Source organism: Lycorma delicatula, chromosome 5, assembly GCF_047948215.1.
Source record: "Lycorma delicatula isolate Av1 chromosome 5, ASM4794821v1, whole genome shotgun sequence".
Lineage (NCBI taxonomy): Eukaryota > Metazoa > Arthropoda > Insecta > Hemiptera > Fulgoridae > Lycorma > Lycorma delicatula.
This window is the reverse complement of record NC_134459.1, coordinates 127,836,744-127,856,372: the sequence shown is the minus strand read 5'-3', so window position 1 is coordinate 127,856,372 and position 19,629 is coordinate 127,836,744. Positions and strand designations below refer to the sequence as shown.

The following is a 19,629-nucleotide window of genomic DNA, read 5'->3' as shown; positions in this document are numbered from 1 at the left end:
TATTTCAACTGGTCAATTATTAATTCTTCAGAAATTATTTTTAACTTTACTGGAAGCTTTAGCCTAGAAAGGTTGTCTCAAATTTAGCTTACGATTGTCTTTATAACTACACTGAATTACATTCATTAAAGATATAATTATTAAATATCAATATAACAACAAATATGTAATCATACATATTTTTAAAAAAAATATCCCTTCACTTCATTAGGTATGATTGACCTATTCTAAAAATGCAAAAATCAAGATAATGAACAAAAACTAAGAAAAAAAATCAAGTGGGCAGAACAAAAAACAATGATTTTTTTTTGTTATATCGAAAAACATTATCAACCATATAAGAATTGAGAATAAGAGTAAGGCATAAAGCTTAATTAGAAAGAAGTACAATAAGTACATAAAACAACATAAAGCTAGAGAAAATTATTAGGGACAATGTGAAAGAAGCATATAGAACAAATGGGAACAGTCTAGGAGAAATAAATTTAATTATTATTTGTAAAATACTGGATGAAGAGAAAAACACAATAGATTATAATATATATATATATATATATACAAAATAGCAAATTGTATTAAAAGTTTTTTCATGCTTAGGTAACAAAATATTGAACATAGAAACTACATTTCCTAGCTTTTAAGATTAGCAAGTATGGATCTAACATTAAACATAAGTACATGAGTCATTTTCTATATTTAAATGTACTTTCTGTAAAATAATTTAAAAAAATTCATGCTTACAAATTTTTCTGTTCAATAGCATCATTGATTCTACTAAGCAAGTCGAGGTAACAATTAAGATTTTCTTCACTTTTAACATTATGCTTAATAAGTCCACTCTTTTCCTCTTCTTCTGAAGGTAATTCCAAAGAAGGAGCAGGAACTGTTGTCCAAAGGTGTTTAGCCATATCAACAAATGGTTGAGGTATCTACAATTAAAGTATTACAACAGTATAAATCTTAATATATTCATAATAAAAATTATAATAATTTTAATTATAGTTAAATCTGGTAAGTGATAAGATGTACAAATTAAATTAAGGAAAAAAAACTATATTAGGTTTGTAAACTGTATGAAGAAATCTGATAATGCTTACAATAATTAAACAATGCAAAAGGCTTACTTTCAAACCATATTTTTCTTTGAAAAGCCATTTCTGAGCTAATTAATAATATCTCCTTCAATGAAAGTAATATTTTATTTGTTAATTCATAAAAAGTTAAGTAATTTAAAATTACATGGAAATTGTGCTTCTAGATCTTTTCGAAGCTAATTATGCTGATCAACAAATTATACATCCTCTTAAGTAACTGTAGGCTGACTCCAAATTACAGTTACTGAAACTTTTATTATATCAGAGGATGAATTTTGTGATGGAAAAATATTACAATTCAGGAACAATATATTAACCAATCCTAGGGTTTTTTTTTTTTTTTTTTGTTTTAGAATGAGTTAAAATATTTGCTTGATGAATTAATATTGCAAAATTCACATTTTTTACACAACCTCTACCTCTAGCTTATAAAGTACAAATTTATAAACTTTTACCTAAGAAGCATATACAAAATATTCTTTCATACTGAACTTAAGCATATATAACAACCAAACACAATTCAATTAATTAAGAAACTTACTGTTAAAGAGATGGTAATTGTAGGAAAATGTTTATGTACAGCTTCTGTAATGGCATCAAGCAATTTAATAACAGACAATTTTTCAGAAGGTGTAGCTTTTACAATTACAGGCCACAATGATAATAACATCTTCCAATCATGACGAGAAATTATTGGATTACTTTTAGGACCCAACAAAACATACAGTGATCCCTATAACAGAAATTTATAGTTAAGTTTTCAGAAAAAATAGCTGCAAAATAATTTTAAATAAAAATCTCTGTAAATAACTGTCAATGATATTTTTAACCTTTTTTCCTGTTTAGCCACCAGTAATTACCATTCAATACTTCAGAGGATGAATGAGGATGATATATAGGAGTGTAAATGAAGTAGAATCTTAGAGTCTTACAGTCTTAGGTTGACCATTTCCGAGATGTGTGGTTAATTGAAACCCAATCACCAAGGAACATCAGTATCCACAATCTAGTATTCAAATCTGCATAAAAGTAACTGCCTTTACTAAGAAGATATTTTTAACCTGAATATACACAACAGACTGACTCTTTCTTAACCATTCATTCAGTACTAATGAGTAGATTAAGTAGAAAACTATGCTAACCAGTGAAGTCTTCTCCTACAAACAACTGAAATGTTAAGAAATAAAACCTCAATGAAGAAATATAACAACTTCATTGGTATGAGACAGAGTAAATTAATTACAATTTAATTTTATACACTATTTTAATGAATATAACCAAAATATGCATTTTCCATTATTGTTTTAACTGGCCACTTTTAACATTAAATCATTTACAATAAACTAATTATATTTAAAATAATTTTTAATTAACATGCGGCCCCATGCAAACATTTTGCAATATGGAAAACACAGCTGTACAGTGAATGAAATATACATATAGCAGCTAGCGACAGTGATGATTGGATGCATCAATGGACCAGTGAAACAAATTTGAATTTTAACTAACTTTTGTTCTTTTAAAACTTTTTCACTTTCTTTTTCATCTTAAATCTGTTTGATGCACACTAGCGGGACATCAAACAGATTAACAGATATTATCAAATAGATATTATGAACTGTTTGTATAACTGAAATTATTTAATCTTTTCAGTGCCAAATGTCTATCACACGACGATCCCAAGTTTCATGCTAAGGACATCGTGTAATGTGTAAATGAATTGTACTTTTGAAAAATAACTATTAGATAATATTTTTTAAATAATATTGTTTATTAATGTTACCTTTATTTTGTGCTAACAAAAGGTTCATATTAGTCATTACTTAACCTTCATTCAATATATTTCAAAAGTTAAGTGTTACAATTCTATTAAGCTTCTCTAAAAGTACTAGAGAATCTAAGAAATGCCAATTAGGTCTTAGATTTCATGAAGGGAAAATCCTGAAATTCACCTCACCGTGGAAGAGAGGGGCAACGATTGTATTAAAGTTTGTTGGTACACAAGCAGTTAATGAGGGACCAAACAGTTCCCAGGATAAGGAGCTCTGCCTCTATAAGTATCAACAGCCTTTTTGGAGGGCATATGAGTGATAGGGGTTTGAAGCATTCTATTGCCCCAGGGATGAGAATCAACCTGAAAGGCGGAAGAAATTCTTTAGGAAGTCAATGGCATTAGGATACAGAAGGCAATGGAATACCCCTGTATTACTTTTCCTAGTCGGGCAGCATGATGACATGTTCTTTTGTTAAATATTCCAGAGGTAAAATGATTTCCCATTTGGATCTCTGTGGAAAGTAGCAAGAGTGTTATAGAAAAGACAAAGCAGTGAGAATAGGTACATAGAATCTGAGAAAAACGAAAAGAGATAAAAATAAACAAAATGGATATAGTAGGGATAAGTGAACTTACATGGGAGGGAAAAGGAGAGTTGAAAAGTGATGAAGTTATATTACTTGGAAATTCAAAGAGAAAAAAATTAGTAGAATAGCTGTAAAAAATAGTACAGCAAGAAGAGTACAAAAATTAATTTATCTGGATGATAAAGTAATGGCGTTAAGGATTGGAATGCTACCAAAAGATCTAGTAACAGTTCAGGTGCACGAGGGTCATTCAATAATTAAACAAATAGCTGTACAGAAAAAAATGGTTTATTAAATAAATACAATGCTTTTCTCTACTTTTCCACCAACTTCTCTGCACTTGTATCATCTTTTTTTTACGAGCCGTCAGTGAAGAATTCTTTACCTTGATCTTGAAGCCATTTTGTACTTTTTTCTTTACCTCTGTTGTCACTGAATTTGCCATGCAAAGCTTCTTTCATTGCATCAAACAGATAAAAATCCAAAGGGGCAAGGTCAGGGCTGTAAGAAGGATGAGATGGGAACACCTGACCCACTTTGCCAATAGAATCAGTTGTGCCATATGAGGTTGAGCGTTGTCTTGAAGAAGCACACCTTTCCTCTGACATCCTGGAAATTTCTTCTTCAATGCAGGATTGAATTTGTTCTCAATTATGACTGAGTAATGTAGGCTGTTAATAGTGTGTTGCTCCTCCAAATAATCACACAAAATTGGACCACGGGAACTCCAAAAGATGGTTAACATGACCTTATGGTTGCGTTTTGAATTTCTTATGGGTGAGAGAAGGCAAAGATGGAAACAGTGGACCAGTTCAGATTGGAAACATGAAGTCAAAGACGAGGCATTTGGTTGAATTTTACCAAGAGAAGAATTTGTTCATTATGAATACATTTTTTAAGAATTATAAATGTAGAAGATGTACTAGGACAAGACCAACAGATGGATCTTGCTTTCAGCTAGATCATTTTTTGGCTGAAAATACATACAGGAAATGCTGTTAAGAAGACAAATGGGCTTCCAGTGCTTTATTTTTTTTTATGCCAGTGCTTTTTCCAATCCCCAAAACACTTCTGGAACTCTATCTTTGGAATAGTGTTTAGCTCTTTCAGCTATTCACTTTTCATCTATGATTGTAAAACGACGGCCCTTTAAGGTTCTCTTTATTTTTGGGAATAGAAAAAGTCACACAGGGCCATGTGGCGAATATGGCGGCTGGGGTATCATTACAGTGTTGTTTTTGGCTAAAAATTGAACAACAAGCAATGAAGTGTGAGCAGGCGCATTATCATGGTGCAAAAGCCATGAATTGTTTAGCCACAAATCCGGGTTTTTTTTTTTATTGCTTCATGCAAACGGCGTTGAACTTGTAGGTAACACTCCTTATTGATCATTTGACCTTGTGGCAAGAGCTCATGATGCACTATGCTGTTAAAATCGAAGAACACTGTGAGCATAACCTTCACATTCAACCATACTTGAGTTTTTTTCGGTCTTGGTGATCCAGAATGCCTCCACTGGGAAGATTGAGCCTCAGTTTCGATCTCAAATCTGTAAACCCATGTTTCATCACCTGTTATGACATGTTTTAGTAATTCTGCATCATTGACTTCATTTAGCAACTCTTGAGCAATTTCCATTCACCGCTGTTTTTGTTTGAAATTCAATAATTTTGGAACAATTTTGCTATCACACGTTTCATACCCAAAACATCCGAAAGCCAATTGATATCCCAACTTTATCTGTGACTTCTCTGATTGTGATTCGGTGATCATTCATAATCATTTCTTTCACTTTTTCCATATTTCATGTTTTCATTGGTTGTTGACGTGCTGGGGCATTCGGGGTACTCGTCATCTTCAACGTCTTCATGACCTTCTTGGAAACATTTATACCACTCATAAACCCTTTCTTTACTTATGGCAGACTCACCAAAAGCAACATTTAACATTTTTAAAACATTGTTACACTTTATTCCATTCTTATAGCAAAATTTAATACAAATTCTCTGATCCATTATTTATACAAATAAAAAATCGCCGATCATACCAACACACAGGTTATCTTTTTGATAGCTGACAACAGATTAAATATTCCAATATGACCAAAAATGTACAGATACCAGGTCTGTTAAAAAAAAATGTAGACTAACGTCATAAAACAAAATATACTTTATTTAGAATTACTTGTCTGGGTCCCTTCAAAGTACTCTCTTCCCTGACACACACGGCATCCCTATGGTGTTTCCACTTTTGGAAACAGTCCTGGAATGCTTCTTTTGTGATGTTCTTCAATTCCCTCGTCGCATTTGCCTCAATCGTGGGAATCGTCTCAAATCTTCTTCCTTTCAAAGAGTTTGGGGAACAAGAAGTGACAAAGACCGGGGTCAGGTGAGTAGGGTGGGTGGGGAAGAACATTGATCGAGTGTTTGGCCAAAAACTCACAAGTTCTGAGGGCTGAATAGGCTGGAGCGTTGTGATGAAAAGCTCTTCCACATTTCTGGTCTTTTCCACCGGATAGCGTCCTGCAGACGTTTGAAAACTTCAGTGTAGTAAGTCTGGTTCACTGTGGAGCCTTGGGGGAGGTACTCGTGGTGGACTACACCCTGAGCATCAAAAAAAACTGTCAACATCACCTTACATAGGAACGAACTTGGCGAGCATTTTTTGGTCTGGGAGATGTTTCACCCACCCATTGGGACTGAACCTTTGTTTCAATCACCCAAGATTCATCACCTGTTATGATCCTCAACAAGAACTTTCCATCTTCTTCTGAACGTTCAAGCAATTCTTGACAAGCCTGGACGCGATACGCTTTTTGGTTGTCTATCATCAAGCGTGGAACAATTTTTGCAGCAACGTGGTGCATCTTCAGTTTTTTGGTCAAAATCTCGTAACATGATTGACAGATCAGATCAGATCAGATCAGATCAGATCAGATGTTGATTTGCCTGAACCAGGGTGTTGATTTTGTCTACGTGTGTCATCAGTTGACGTGGAAGGACGTCCAGGATGCTCATCGTCTTCAATTGACTGATGACCATCTTTAAAATGTCCATGCCACTTAAAACATGTCGCACGCTTTATAGCAATGTCGCCGTAAGCCATCTTGAGCATATCAAAAGTTTCACTCACAGATTTTCAGAGTTCAACACAAAATTTCACAGCAACTCTTTGCTCGTTCAAGTCACTCATTCTAAAATCCACCAAATGAAAAAACACACTTCACAAACAACCACGTAGCTAAGCAACCAATAATGATATTTGCAATAAAAATACTGCGTTGTAATCAGCTGATCTGTATGAACATGGCGATGCCAAGAGGATTTGACTGGAACCAACTGGACCTGAGCAATTCAAACAGTTTATGTATTTTTTGAACAGACCTCATACTTTTCAGACATGTTTACCAATACAACAATGAAAAAATCCCGAAAATCGGACTAATATAACCTGTGAAATTTCAAAATTCTTGTTACTTTTGAACACACTTTGTAGAAGATGAAGAAAAGTAAATGAAATACTTTCAATGTGCAATACAATTTATGACACTGGAATATGGCCAGAAAATTTTGTTAAAATAACAATGATACAAATACCTAAAAAGGTTGAATATAGAACTGTCTGATTAATATGACATGTTGCAAAAATAATGCAGAGTTATAAACAGAAGGTTGATTACAAATATTGAGGAGAATGCTGGGGAAGAACAGTTGGGAGTCAGGAAAGGAAAAGGAATAAGAAAAACTGTAAGACTGATAAGAATGACTGGAGATGTTTTGAAAGAGGAAGAGGATTGAGCTTCTTTTAGGAATAAAAAAGGCATTCGACAGAGTACAGTGGAAAAGAAAAGTTATTTGAGATTCTGAAAGAAAAGAAGAGTTGATTGGCAGGATAGGAGATTGATCAGATAATTGTGCATGAAGTAAAAAGCAGTTGTGAAAATAAATGAGAATCTCAGAAATAGGTTCAAATTAGGCAGCGGAGTGATGCAGCAAAGCTGCTGTTTGTCACAAACACTGTTCACCTTTATATCAAGGAAATGTTGAAAGAAATATTAGATGACTGAAAAGGAATAAGCATAGGTGGAAGAAATATAAATTGTGTCAGATTTGCTGACGACTGGCTGATTGTAACTAAAGACAGTCAGACATTACAAGGAATGATAAAAGCTTTGGAAGTATGAATGAAGGAATATGGGATGAAAATAAATGTGAGGAAAACAAAAGTTATGAAGCTGAATGAGAGGGAAGATATGGAATATTGTAACAGCAAAAGGAAAAATATTGTAAAAACAAAAGGAACAAGTAAAAAGATACATATCTTGGGATGGTAATAAATGAACTGGAGGAGCAAAGAAGAGCCCTTTTTCAGAAAGAAAAACCTATTCTGCGGCAACAAGCATCTGAACCTGAGGAACAGATTGATAAAAAGCTACGTTTGGAGTATACTTTTGTATAGTAGTGAAACATGAACACTGGGAAAAAGATTTGAAAGGGAAAAGGTGAAAGGGAAAAGGGAAAGGGGAAATTGGAAAAAGAAAGGAAAGGAAAAACTGAACTGGGCATATAATTAGGGGAAAAGGAATAATAAATATAGTAGAAGTTTCCATTGAAGGTGAAAAAAAAGAGGAAGGAAGAGGTTGTAAATTAATAAATGACATTATGGGCAGTAAAGATTATCATGAGATGAAAAGGATGACGTGGGACAGAAACAGGCCAGATGGAAACAGCAGTGGTGCCAGGGTCCTGTCAACAGGCAGAACATCATATGATGATAATGAATACTATTAATGTTATAATGTAAAAGTGACAAGAGTTCAGGATCTCTCATAATATATCAAATATATCTTCATAATGTTAAATGATCATTAAGCTGTCAGATGTGTATATTTATTTAATGGAACTGGTTTCTGTGTGGTGTTTAGTTCACACAATCTAACACTGTGTGATAATTAGCTCACATAATCTAACATTGTGCGATAATCACCTCAAACAATCTAACGAGTTGTTTTTCACAGTTTGGAGGTCGTACACATGTTTCACTACTCTTTCAGTAAATACGCATAACCTACTTTTTACACAGAAAATTGTCTCACTTAACCACCCCTGTGGATTATATCACTGGCCACTATGCTTTCCAGTTATCATAAAAAATTGCTGTCCAAAATTAATCCTTAATCATAAGATTATGTTTTAACATCTTTTAAACGCGAAAAAATAGATCACTAAAAATCAAAACATGTACGTATGTATACATGACTATTTTACAAAGTAAACAGCCATAAAAAAATAATTTCATATATTATTATGAACAAGGATAACTATCTTAATCAATGAATAACTATCTTACTTTAAATAATTCATGATGCTTATTTGAATCTTTCTGAAGATTTTCAACCAACTTAGGCACCAATAACTTGTACGAATAAGGGTAATGATCAACAGCAACAAACAGTTTGGATTGTGCTCTGGCACGAACCTGAAACAAGCCAAAGATGATTTTTCTCAAATAAAAAGACTCACTAACATTATTCTATTGCTATAAAAACTTATATCACAGTTCTATCTCAGACATTTTGTTCAAATATCTTTCAAAAAAAATCTAAAGCTTTAATCAAACAAAGAAAATTTAAAGAATAAATTCACATTAGAGGGTTCCTGATATAATCTGATAAATATGAGCAACTATATGCAAATCTAGTATGTAACAGTTGAAAAAACTAATCACTTCAATTTAGATTATAGTTACTAAGAAAGTTTTAATTACTAATAAAATACTTATTAGAATAAGTAATAATAAGCAATAATAATAACTTATTAGAACTTACTAATAAAAAAAATTATATCTTTTTCTGCAACAAAGAAATATTTTATAAAGGACTAAAAATATCATTATTATAAATAACCACATTACCTTCTAAACTGTAAAAATACTAGTTTTAATTTTGAAAGAAATCTAAGCGTGCAATAGCAAGTGAAAATTTACCTCACTGTAATGACTTGTAGCAAGAGTAAGAAGATTATCAAATATAAGACGATGAGTTTCTGTCACTAAATTACTGCCATAAGCTTTTCGTTTTGAATGCTGAAGTTTAGCACGTTCAATTAACAGAGCACGTAAATGCTTCTTTCCTTTTACTAATCTATTTTCCAAGAATTTTTTTGTGATTAAAAAATTCTTCCAATATAAATCATATTCATCTCTTGATTTACATGTATAAAGTAAAAGTAATTCCCAAATCTGAAAAAAGAATTTTACAATTTAAAAAAACAATTGACGATTAATTCAAAATCATAATTACAATGAGATGTATAATTAAGAAGCTTGTTGTTATTGGTGTGGGACCCTGGAACTAACTTAAAGGAGGGGGGAGTTCTGGCTGTGGCAAAACAGTACTGACAAGCACAGATGTAGTACATCAGTAATATAATCATCTAGCAAAAGAATTCTTAGCTTTGCCACTCTTAATTTAAATATTTACATACATGAGGTGGCCTGCTCTAAATAAAGTAACTCAGTGGAAGATATGCTACCTAATCCAAATGGGAAACTAGCCCACTGAACTGACATACTTTTAATGCCATTCACAGTTTTCATACTATCTAATGGAATCAGGCTATCTGATGTGTCTCAAGTAGTGAGTGAATAAATGAAAGGATCATGAATGGGAGGAAACTTATAAAGTAGGTCACATTATTTAAGTTGCAGTCCCACTAATTAACTATGGTGTTGCAGGCCAAACCCCTATCAAAAAGAAATCAAGAAAGGCTTTCACGGCAATTGACAGACATCAACATCAGATTATAACAACTGGAACTCTGAATAAAGGAGACCAAAGGAAGGAAACAGGCAGTCTGAGGGAAATGGTTAAGGAGAAAGATGACAGAGCCAAGGACTCTGGAGGGGAAAAATTCAATATTGAATGACAGATGTGAATAAGTAAGTTATTGATACAATTTCTTTTATTTATCCTTCTTAATATTTTCAAATAATGTCTAATAAATCAGAACAATTCATACTAAAAATACAATGCAACTATGACATACCAAATACAAAGTTTCAGTGCAAGTATAGCCAGTTTTTTTTGTAATTAATAAAAATGCACTAAAAATAAAAAAAAGGGAAAAAATGTACTTTGATTCACAAAACTTTTATGGTTCACTAATAAAAATTTAGCTCTCACCAAGCTGTACTGAAACAAGAATACAATATTTAAAACAGGTTTTTCCTATTAGAGAAGTTCAAAGCAGAAAACATGCTTATAATAATATGAAACCTGTTTTGACTAACTGAATAACACATTTCACATGAAATAATAGATTTAAATATTTTTTTAAAAATTATTTAATGTTTGCAGAATAGTATAAGATTTTAGACTTTTAGATTTAATAATTTTTTGAGTTCACTACAATGTAGGGCAGTCGTAAAGATTAGCAAAATATTTTTATTTTGCTTATAGTACAATAAATATTTATCACTCATTAAATTTTGAAATATTCAATCATTTAAAAAAACAATTATAAATTGAAATCCATACATTAATAATGCTGAAAAATGATTTTGTATCATCTTCTGCACAGCTCATCAATTTTTCTTGAAGGGATGAAATAGCAAACACAACTGTTTTTCTAACATTTGATCCATCTGGCATCGTTAATTTCCCTATTATACCAAGTGTTACAGAAGAATGCAGTGGTGGTTGATAACTTTCTATCCTGTTTAAAAGAGAAAAAAAAAAATATATGTATATATATATAAAAATTACTCTTCTCAATGTATATGAAATATCTTATTAACATATCTACATCTTATAAAACATATTATATATATATATATATACACATAATTTTTATTAAATAAAAATAAAATACATATTATATATATATACACATAATTTTTATTAAATAAAAATAAAAGTAAAATCCAGCTATCCACCATAGTAATCCAATGTTTGTTACTTTATCTCATTACTTCTTATTTGCAATCATAAGCACTTTTGAGGGGGTTACCCTCATCGTCAGTTGATCATAAAATTAAAAACCTTCAAATTACACATTAAAAAATATCTCAAGAAATTATAAAAACAATAAAAAATTAAAATCAAAACAGAAATAATCAAGCATTCCATTACTGATTTAGAAACAAATCTGGGAATAGTTGAAATTATAAAAGAATATAATAATGATAAAAGATTGGACATTTTGGAAAAATATTATATATACAAATATAGAAAAAAGTTCACACCTTGATTAACCTGTAGACAAGAGTTTGATGATGATTTTCTTATCAAAACTTCTGTAGATAGCAGCACTTTTGTAAATTTTAAGTAAATTTCATAAAATATTAGTACAGTACTGTAGGTGGTGGTTAGCCACAAGCATATACAAGAGATTTAGAAATTCTTAAAAAATGGTTTATATTATTAAGAATGTTTAATTTTTATTTTAATTGTTGACTACATATATTATACTTTATACGTGATAATTTTAACTTCTTGACATATTTTTTAATGTGTAATTTGAAGTTTTTAATTTTATGATCAACTGATGATGAGGGTAACCCTCGAAAGTGCTTTTGATTACAAATGAGAAGAAATGAGATAAGGTAAGAAACATTATTGGATTCTGTAATGTGGTATATAGCTGAATTTTACTTTAACTTTTCTTTAATAAATTATTACCGAGGGAATAGGGCAACAAAAATGAAAAAAATTGATTTTACTAAGTTATAATCATATACTTACTTTTTTAAAACCAATTCTTTTAAATATCATAATCCTCTGCATTAGTAGAGAATAAATAAAGTAGGATGACTTACCTTATTCCACTATATATTTAGGAGCGCATTCACGATTTACTTGCATCAGCTGCATATAATTCATCTCAAATCACATTATAAACTTCATAAAATATAATAACTTATCATGCATTTATTCATTTTATTTCAAATTTAAAACCTTTAATATTTTTATTTTAAGAATTTTAACTTTTATTCAATTAAATTTTAAAGTGGAATAAGGTAAGTCATCCTACTTTATTTATTATATACTTTGGGTGATCTAATAAAATAAAATAAGTATATACAGTAGATTTTAGATAATCGGACCACTTCGAGATGTGGCTAAAAGACACTAGCGAAAAATGAGGAGCTATGCACAAATAGGGTATACGGGTGTAATCTAATTATTAAACTTGAATTAGCAATTTACTATTCTGAATTGTATTTCTAATATTAAGATTACAAGAACAATATTATATATTACAACACAATAAAAATTTAAATACTCTACCGTACAAAACGTGTCTAATAAAATACAGTAAATTATTTACTATCCTTTTACATTACATAGCTACAAATAAAAACAGGCCTATTACATTTAAAAAGAACTGCTGTTCTGGTACAATGCATTACTGAATAGTTTTTGTAATCTTGCATAATTAAAAAAAAAAAAAACAACATAAATAAAACAAAATGATTGATGTACAAAGTACAGTAATGATTGCTATTTATGATCAGTAAAATAAAAAAAATACTTTAATGTCTCTTATTTGTTTAAATGTTTTGAAAAAAGATTTTTATTTTGCTTTGTCACCTCCCTTTTAATACTTGGTGTTCTCCTAATTTCGCACAGACTCATTCTTCTAGCAAGCTTCCTTCACTGCCTTCTTGTATAAAATATTGCTGAGGTCCGCCGATGAATTTTTTTGCATCTTGAGTAGATACGCATTTGTCATTGGGTTTGTCTTCATCTTCTTCAATCTCGTCCAGTTGTTGAGTACCAGTAATGTTTTTTTGAGGTAATTAAAAACATTGCATTGATGAGAATGAAACTGTTTCATTCTCATCATAGCATTGTATTTTTTCGTCTATTTGAAAAGTCTTAAAAAAATGTAATCATTGTCATCAGCATTGATTGTTTCAGTATCATCATCAACATTGACTTTTAAACCACTTTTGGCAAAGCAATTTCTGATAGTGCTACTTTTCACTTCATTCCAACTATCAGCTGCAAACTGAATTGCCTGCATCGAATTTACACATTTACTTTAGCCATAGCCGAGGAAGTCATCTTTTAGCTATATCTTTAGCCGTAGCTGAGGAAGTCAATATACTTCCCTCAATTTCTTGTAAAATGTGACTTATTAGCTTACTTTGGTAAATAAATTTTAAATTTTTTATTATTCTCATGTCAAGCGGTTGAATTAAACTTATATTCGGTGGCAGAAACTCAATTTGAATGTTTTGTAAATCTACATTAGGATGGGCAGCACAGTTATCAATAAACAGGCTTTTCTGTAACTCGTCCCAAGTACTCACCAATCACGAAAAATTAGACTTGCCAACCAGGCTTTTTTATTAAAATAGTAGTGTACAGGTGAACTCTCCATTCCAAACCACTTAAAACATCATGGATTAGTTGCTTTACCAATGACAAGAAGTTTTAATTTTTCTCTGCCAGAAATATTCGTGCAACAAAGAACAATAACTCAATCCATTGATTTTTTGAGTCACACAATGCAATGTGTTTCTAACAGAGAGACGCATCTGGCATAGCGCAATATAACAGAGCCACTTCGTCTGCGTTTTAGATGCCATTGGGTGAATATTTCTTATTTAACTTATTTCTTATTTCAGTAACTTAAGAACTCTTCCATGATTTGGCAGTCAGTATCGATGCTTGCCTTTTCACCATGAGCTTTTTTAAATTTTATTTCACGTCTCCATTTCCAACACAACAACCAACCATATGTTACTTTGAAATCATGGTGTCCTAATTATTTTGCAAGTTCTTCTGCTTTTTGTTTTAGCATAGGATCACTGACACTTACTCCTCGACTAGTAACTATAGAAAACTATTCATTTAAAGTTTTCTCAACGTGTGGATCCTTTCCTTCACGTTTTCTTTTTTGAGAAGTTCCTTCCCCTTCATATTTGTTACACCATTCACTGTGAAGAGTCTTCTTGCTGTAAAATCCGAGCTATTACAGTTTTTGATGCTGCCAGAAGCTCTGCAAGTTTATGTTGACTAATGTTTGGTGGATAATTTTTTATTTTGTTCAGCAAAGCAATTCTTTCTGTCAATGTCAGGTCTTTATACAGCATGGTGACAAATTGGATAAATTATGAACTCAGACTTTTAACTAAACTAACACTTCAAAGTAAAAAGATAAAAGTGAGTAAAAAAATTAAATTATTAATGAAAGTAAAATGATAAGCAAAAGTGATTAAAAATAATTATGGAAAAATAACAACAGCACCATACACAATGAACAAAGGACTCATAGTGAAGAAAATAAAAACATTTGCTTTGTTATAACTGCATGCATGTCATCTGTGTCGCCATGCACTATGTTCTGTGCAGACCAGTGATAAAAAGGAGTTACCTCCCTCAATACAACAATCAGTAACAGTCAAGCAACTTAAATTACTAATAAAATTGTGATATTTTAGAAGTAAAAGAAAAACAAACGAGCTTGTGGGCCTTATAAGTGGCATTTTGGACCGTTAAACCGGTGTAATTTTACATGAATTATACCAATATGTTTCTGTTTTAACAAAAATGCCCCAATTAATGGCTGCCTTGAGTAACCGGTGGTCCTAATAACTGGAATCCACTGTATATATATGAAATAGACTACAAAAAAACTAAATAAATAGATAAATTAAACTTACCACATTAATTCTAAGAATCAATTTTCATGGGATCCCGCATCTTCAGTCGTTATTAAATTTTATAATTATATTAAAACATATTTATTTATGAATTATAAATTTCTCGAATTGCTGACTGAGAGTGAAGATGTGGATGTCACAAAAATAGATTATTGGAATTAATATGGTAAATTTAACTTGTCAATTTACTTTATTTTTGTAGTTTATATTTCATTTAATATTAAATTAAACTAAACTATATATATATATATATATATATATATATATATTATGTTCAATATATTATATCTGTATATGCTCAATATATTAATGAATTATTTGAATTTTTCAACAAAAAAAAGTAAATATATATATGTATACACACACATATACATAAATTAAGACATGTAGTCTATGTTCTATAAAAAAAATCACCAATGAACACACTAAAATAAGACGCTTAATATAAATAACAATCTATATAGTTTTTTGAATCCATGGATTCATTATCAGTCATAAAATCATCAGGTAACACATTACCATCATCATTATGTGCAAAACTGACAGTTGTTATAATCAATTGAATTAAATGTTGGTTATAATCACATTTAAAACAGTTGTGCCAATAAAAATAATTTATCATATTTAAAATTTACCTGTTCATTCATAAATGACTGTTTATGTTTGTAAATATTTTTTATAAATATTCAAGTTTACTACAATTACCTATTTCTAGACTATTTTCTATATTTATTATATTCCAAATGTAATAAGGGGACCAGTAACATTTGAAAAATTCTTTCTTTTATTTTTGTAAGCTCTTAATAAATATAACAAAAATCTTTGTTTAAAGAAACTGTTAGTTTTTCTGTTTTATGTTTATCAGTTTAAAACGACTGCAATTGATTTTCTATAATTGATTTTCAATTGTTTTTACACTACCTTAAATTTATCTTGTGATGTAATTTTATGTTATTAATTATTATTAATAACTATTACAGCTCTAAAAGCGTAAGTGAAATACTTACGCTTTTAGTAAGTGAATACTTTTCATTTTATTTTCACTGACAATAATCAATAAGTATCATATATGGCTATGATGCTTAATTACAAATTCTTTAATTTTATGTTAATATGTTGTTATATTGGTTTAAAGGATACAGTATAATTTTCACTATTGTAGACATTAACTAACTATATTTATTAGTACTTTTTTTTTTTAATGTAGTTACAAGTAATGTACTTCCTAAGTTGTAATATTTCCTGTTTATTCAAATGGAATGAATGAATATTTATTTATTTATTTCGTTTTAATTTAATATTTAGAAAAAATAATATAATTATAAATAAAACAATATAAAAATTAAAACCATTCACTCTAATGAAGTACAAGGGCCATTCAAAAGGGAGAGAACCTCAGTGCATAATGCTCATCCAGGTAACTTTCCATCAATAATGCAAATTGCTTGTTATGTTATATCAATCTAGATATTCATGACTAAACATATAAATTACAATCTGCCTAAAAATTAAATATGTCAAAAAATACAAAAACCTACCAAATACGGCTTTCAAAGCGTGATCTAACTTTAAATACATGAAAAGAAATTTATAGCTAAATACTGGGAAATCTGTAGTGATGAGGTTATTAATGAATAAAAACTAAAAATTCATGCATATGTTAAATGACGGAAGCTCAGACGTTCATAACAAAGATAATTCACATGACACCCTTTCCTTCTATTAAAGAAATGAAACAAGCAAATAAAGAAGAAATTTCTTAAGATAGATGATTTACTATAGATATATTACACAGTTTACTTTTCAGATTTTAACTGTCTTCTACAAGAAATTGTTTGCAAAAATATTCAGAATTGATTTTGACTTAAAGATGTTCAAAAAGAATTGTATAAATTATAGGGATGTGTTTTTAAAAATAATTGCAGATGATGAAAAATGGATAAGAAAGCTACTGTAGATCATAAAAATATTAAATGTTCTAGTTAATACAGAGGTATCATTCAGAAATTTTATCAGAATGGAGGAAAGTCAAAAAAACTAGAACACACAGAAAGAGTTTGGTGATGTTCTCTCGGATCAAAGGAGCCTCTTACCCACTGATTTCATGTAAAGCAGAATAACAATAAATTCACTAATTAACTGTAAACATTAACTGGCTTTGTATAAAACACAAACTACCTAGTATCAATGTTTTGTTTCATAATAACACTTGCCTGTACTTAGATATGGGCAGGCAAATATTCAAGAATCTACCAAGCAACCCTGATCTAGCCCCTAGTGCTTTTCACTCACTACCTACGCTAAAAGAATTTTAGGTGGTACTCAAAACCCTGGACATCAGAGGATATATTGCAGCTGATGGATGAATGTAGAAAGTATAAGAATGCTAGTGATGAAGATGGTAGAAGGCTTTCGGTAATAAAGAAATACTATAAACACGAAGTGCAAATTAGTGTAAGAAAAGTATTCAGAAGTGGAAAGAGAAATGATCACTGATAAAACAGACAAAACATACAGGAAAATTAAGGAGAATGTTGTGGTACATAAGTTAAAATCTAATAATGTGTTAAATAAACATGGTAAAGCGATTTATAATACAAAAGAAAAGATTGATAGGTGGGTGAAATATATTGAAGAGTTATATGGAGGAAATGAATAAGAAACTGGTGTTATAGAGGAAGAAGAGCAAATTGAAGAGGATAAAAAGGGAGATGCAATATTGAGATCTGAATTTAATAGAGCTTAAAGGATATGGATGGCAGAAAGGCTCCTGGGATATGCGGGATATCTGTAGAATTACTGCGCAGTGCAGGTGAGGAAGCAATAGATAGATTATACGAACAAACTAATATGTAATATTTATGAAAAACGGGAAGTTCCATCAGACTTCAAAAATAGTGTTATTGTCATGATACCAAAGAAAGCAGGAACAGAAAAATGTAAAGAATAGAGAACAATTATTCAAGCATCGAAAATCTTAACTAGAATTCTGTGCAGAATTGAGAAGACAGACGGTGGAATAAGTGTTAGGAGAAGACCAATTTGGTTTCTGGAAAAATATAGGAACAAGGGAGCAATTTTAGTACTCAGATTAATAGAAGAAGGAAGATTACAGAAAAACAAACTGACATACATGGCATTTATACTTTAATACTGAAAATGCATTTGATAATGTAGACTGGAATAAAATTTTCAACATTTTAAAACATTTAGGGTTCAAGTATAAAGACAAAACAATTGCTAACATTTACAGGAACCAAACTGCAACAGTAATAATCGAAGAGCATAAGACAGAAGCACTAATAAAAAAGAAAGTCTGACAAGGATGTTCCCTATGCCCATTACTTTTTAATCTTTACATAGAACTAACAGTTAATAATGTTAAAGAATAATTTAGATCCAGAATAACAGTGCAAGGTGAAAAGATAAAGATGCTACAATTTGCTGATGATATAGTAATTCTATTACTACAGGATGCCTTAGTATGTGGCCTATAAGTCTGTCTCTTCTTTTAACTATATTTTTCCAAATGCTTCTTTCTTCATCTATTTACCGCAATACCTCTTCATTTGTCACTTTATCCACCCATCTGATTTTTAACATTCTCCTATAGCACCACATTTCAAAAGCTTCTAATCTTTTCTTCTCAGATACTCCAATTGTCCAAGCTTCACTTCCATATAAAGCGACACTCCAAACATATACTTTCAAAAATTTTTTCCTGACATTTAAATTAGTTTTTGATGTAAACAAATTATTTTTCTGACTGAAGGCTCGTTTCGCTTGTGCTATTCGGCATTTTATATCGCTCCTGCTTCGTCCATCTTTAGTAATTCTACTTCCCAAATAACAAAATTCTTCTACCTTCATAATCTTTTCTCCTCCTATTTTCACATTCACTGGTCCATCTTTGTTATTTCTACTACATTTCATTACTTTTGTTTTGTTCTTGTTTATTTTCATGCGATAGTTCTTGCGTAGGACTTCATCTATGCCATTCATTGTTTCTTCTAAATCCTTTTTACTCTCGGCTAGAATTACTATATCATCAGCAAATAGTAGCATCTTTATCTTTTCACCTTGTACTGTTACTCCGAATCTAAGTTGTTCTTTAACATCATTAACTGCTAGTTCCATGTAAAGATTAAAAAGTAACTGAGATAGGGAACATCCTTGTCGGACTCCTTTCTTATTACGGCTTCTCTCATATGTTCTTCAATTATTACTGTTGCTGTTTGGTTCCTGTATATGTTAGCAATTGTTCTTCTATCTCTGTATTTGAACCCTAATTTTTTTTAAATGCTGAACATTTTATTCCAGTCTACGTTATCAAATGCCTTTTCTAGGTCTATAAACGCCAAGTATGTTTGTTTGTTTTTCTTTAATCTTCCTTCTACTATTAATCTGAGGCCTAAAATTGCTTCCCTTGTCCCTATACTTTTCCTGAAACCAAATTGGTCTTCTAACACTTTCTCCACTCTCCTCTCAATTCTTCTGTATA

The 19,629-nt window shown here is 30.7% G+C and overlaps 1 protein-coding gene across 3 annotated transcripts in view; it reads right to left on the bottom strand.

Annotated features, from left to right (window-relative positions):
- Positions 1–19,629, bottom strand: part of LOC142325375 (proteasome activator complex subunit 4A-like) — a 168,651-nt gene that overhangs the window by 65,814 nt on the left and 83,208 nt on the right. For all 3 annotated transcript variants that reach the window (XM_075367071.1, XM_075367072.1, XM_075367073.1), the window contains exons 16-20: positions 10,993–11,170; positions 9,441–9,695; positions 8,805–8,933; positions 1,636–1,827; positions 742–929 (exon numbers count right to left, since the gene is read on the bottom strand). In XM_075367071.1, coding sequence (XP_075223186.1) covers positions 742–929; positions 1,636–1,827; positions 8,805–8,933; positions 9,441–9,695; positions 10,993–11,170 — 942 coding nt within the window. The remainder of the gene's footprint in view (positions 1–741; positions 930–1,635; positions 1,828–8,804; positions 8,934–9,440; positions 9,696–10,992; positions 11,171–19,629) is intronic.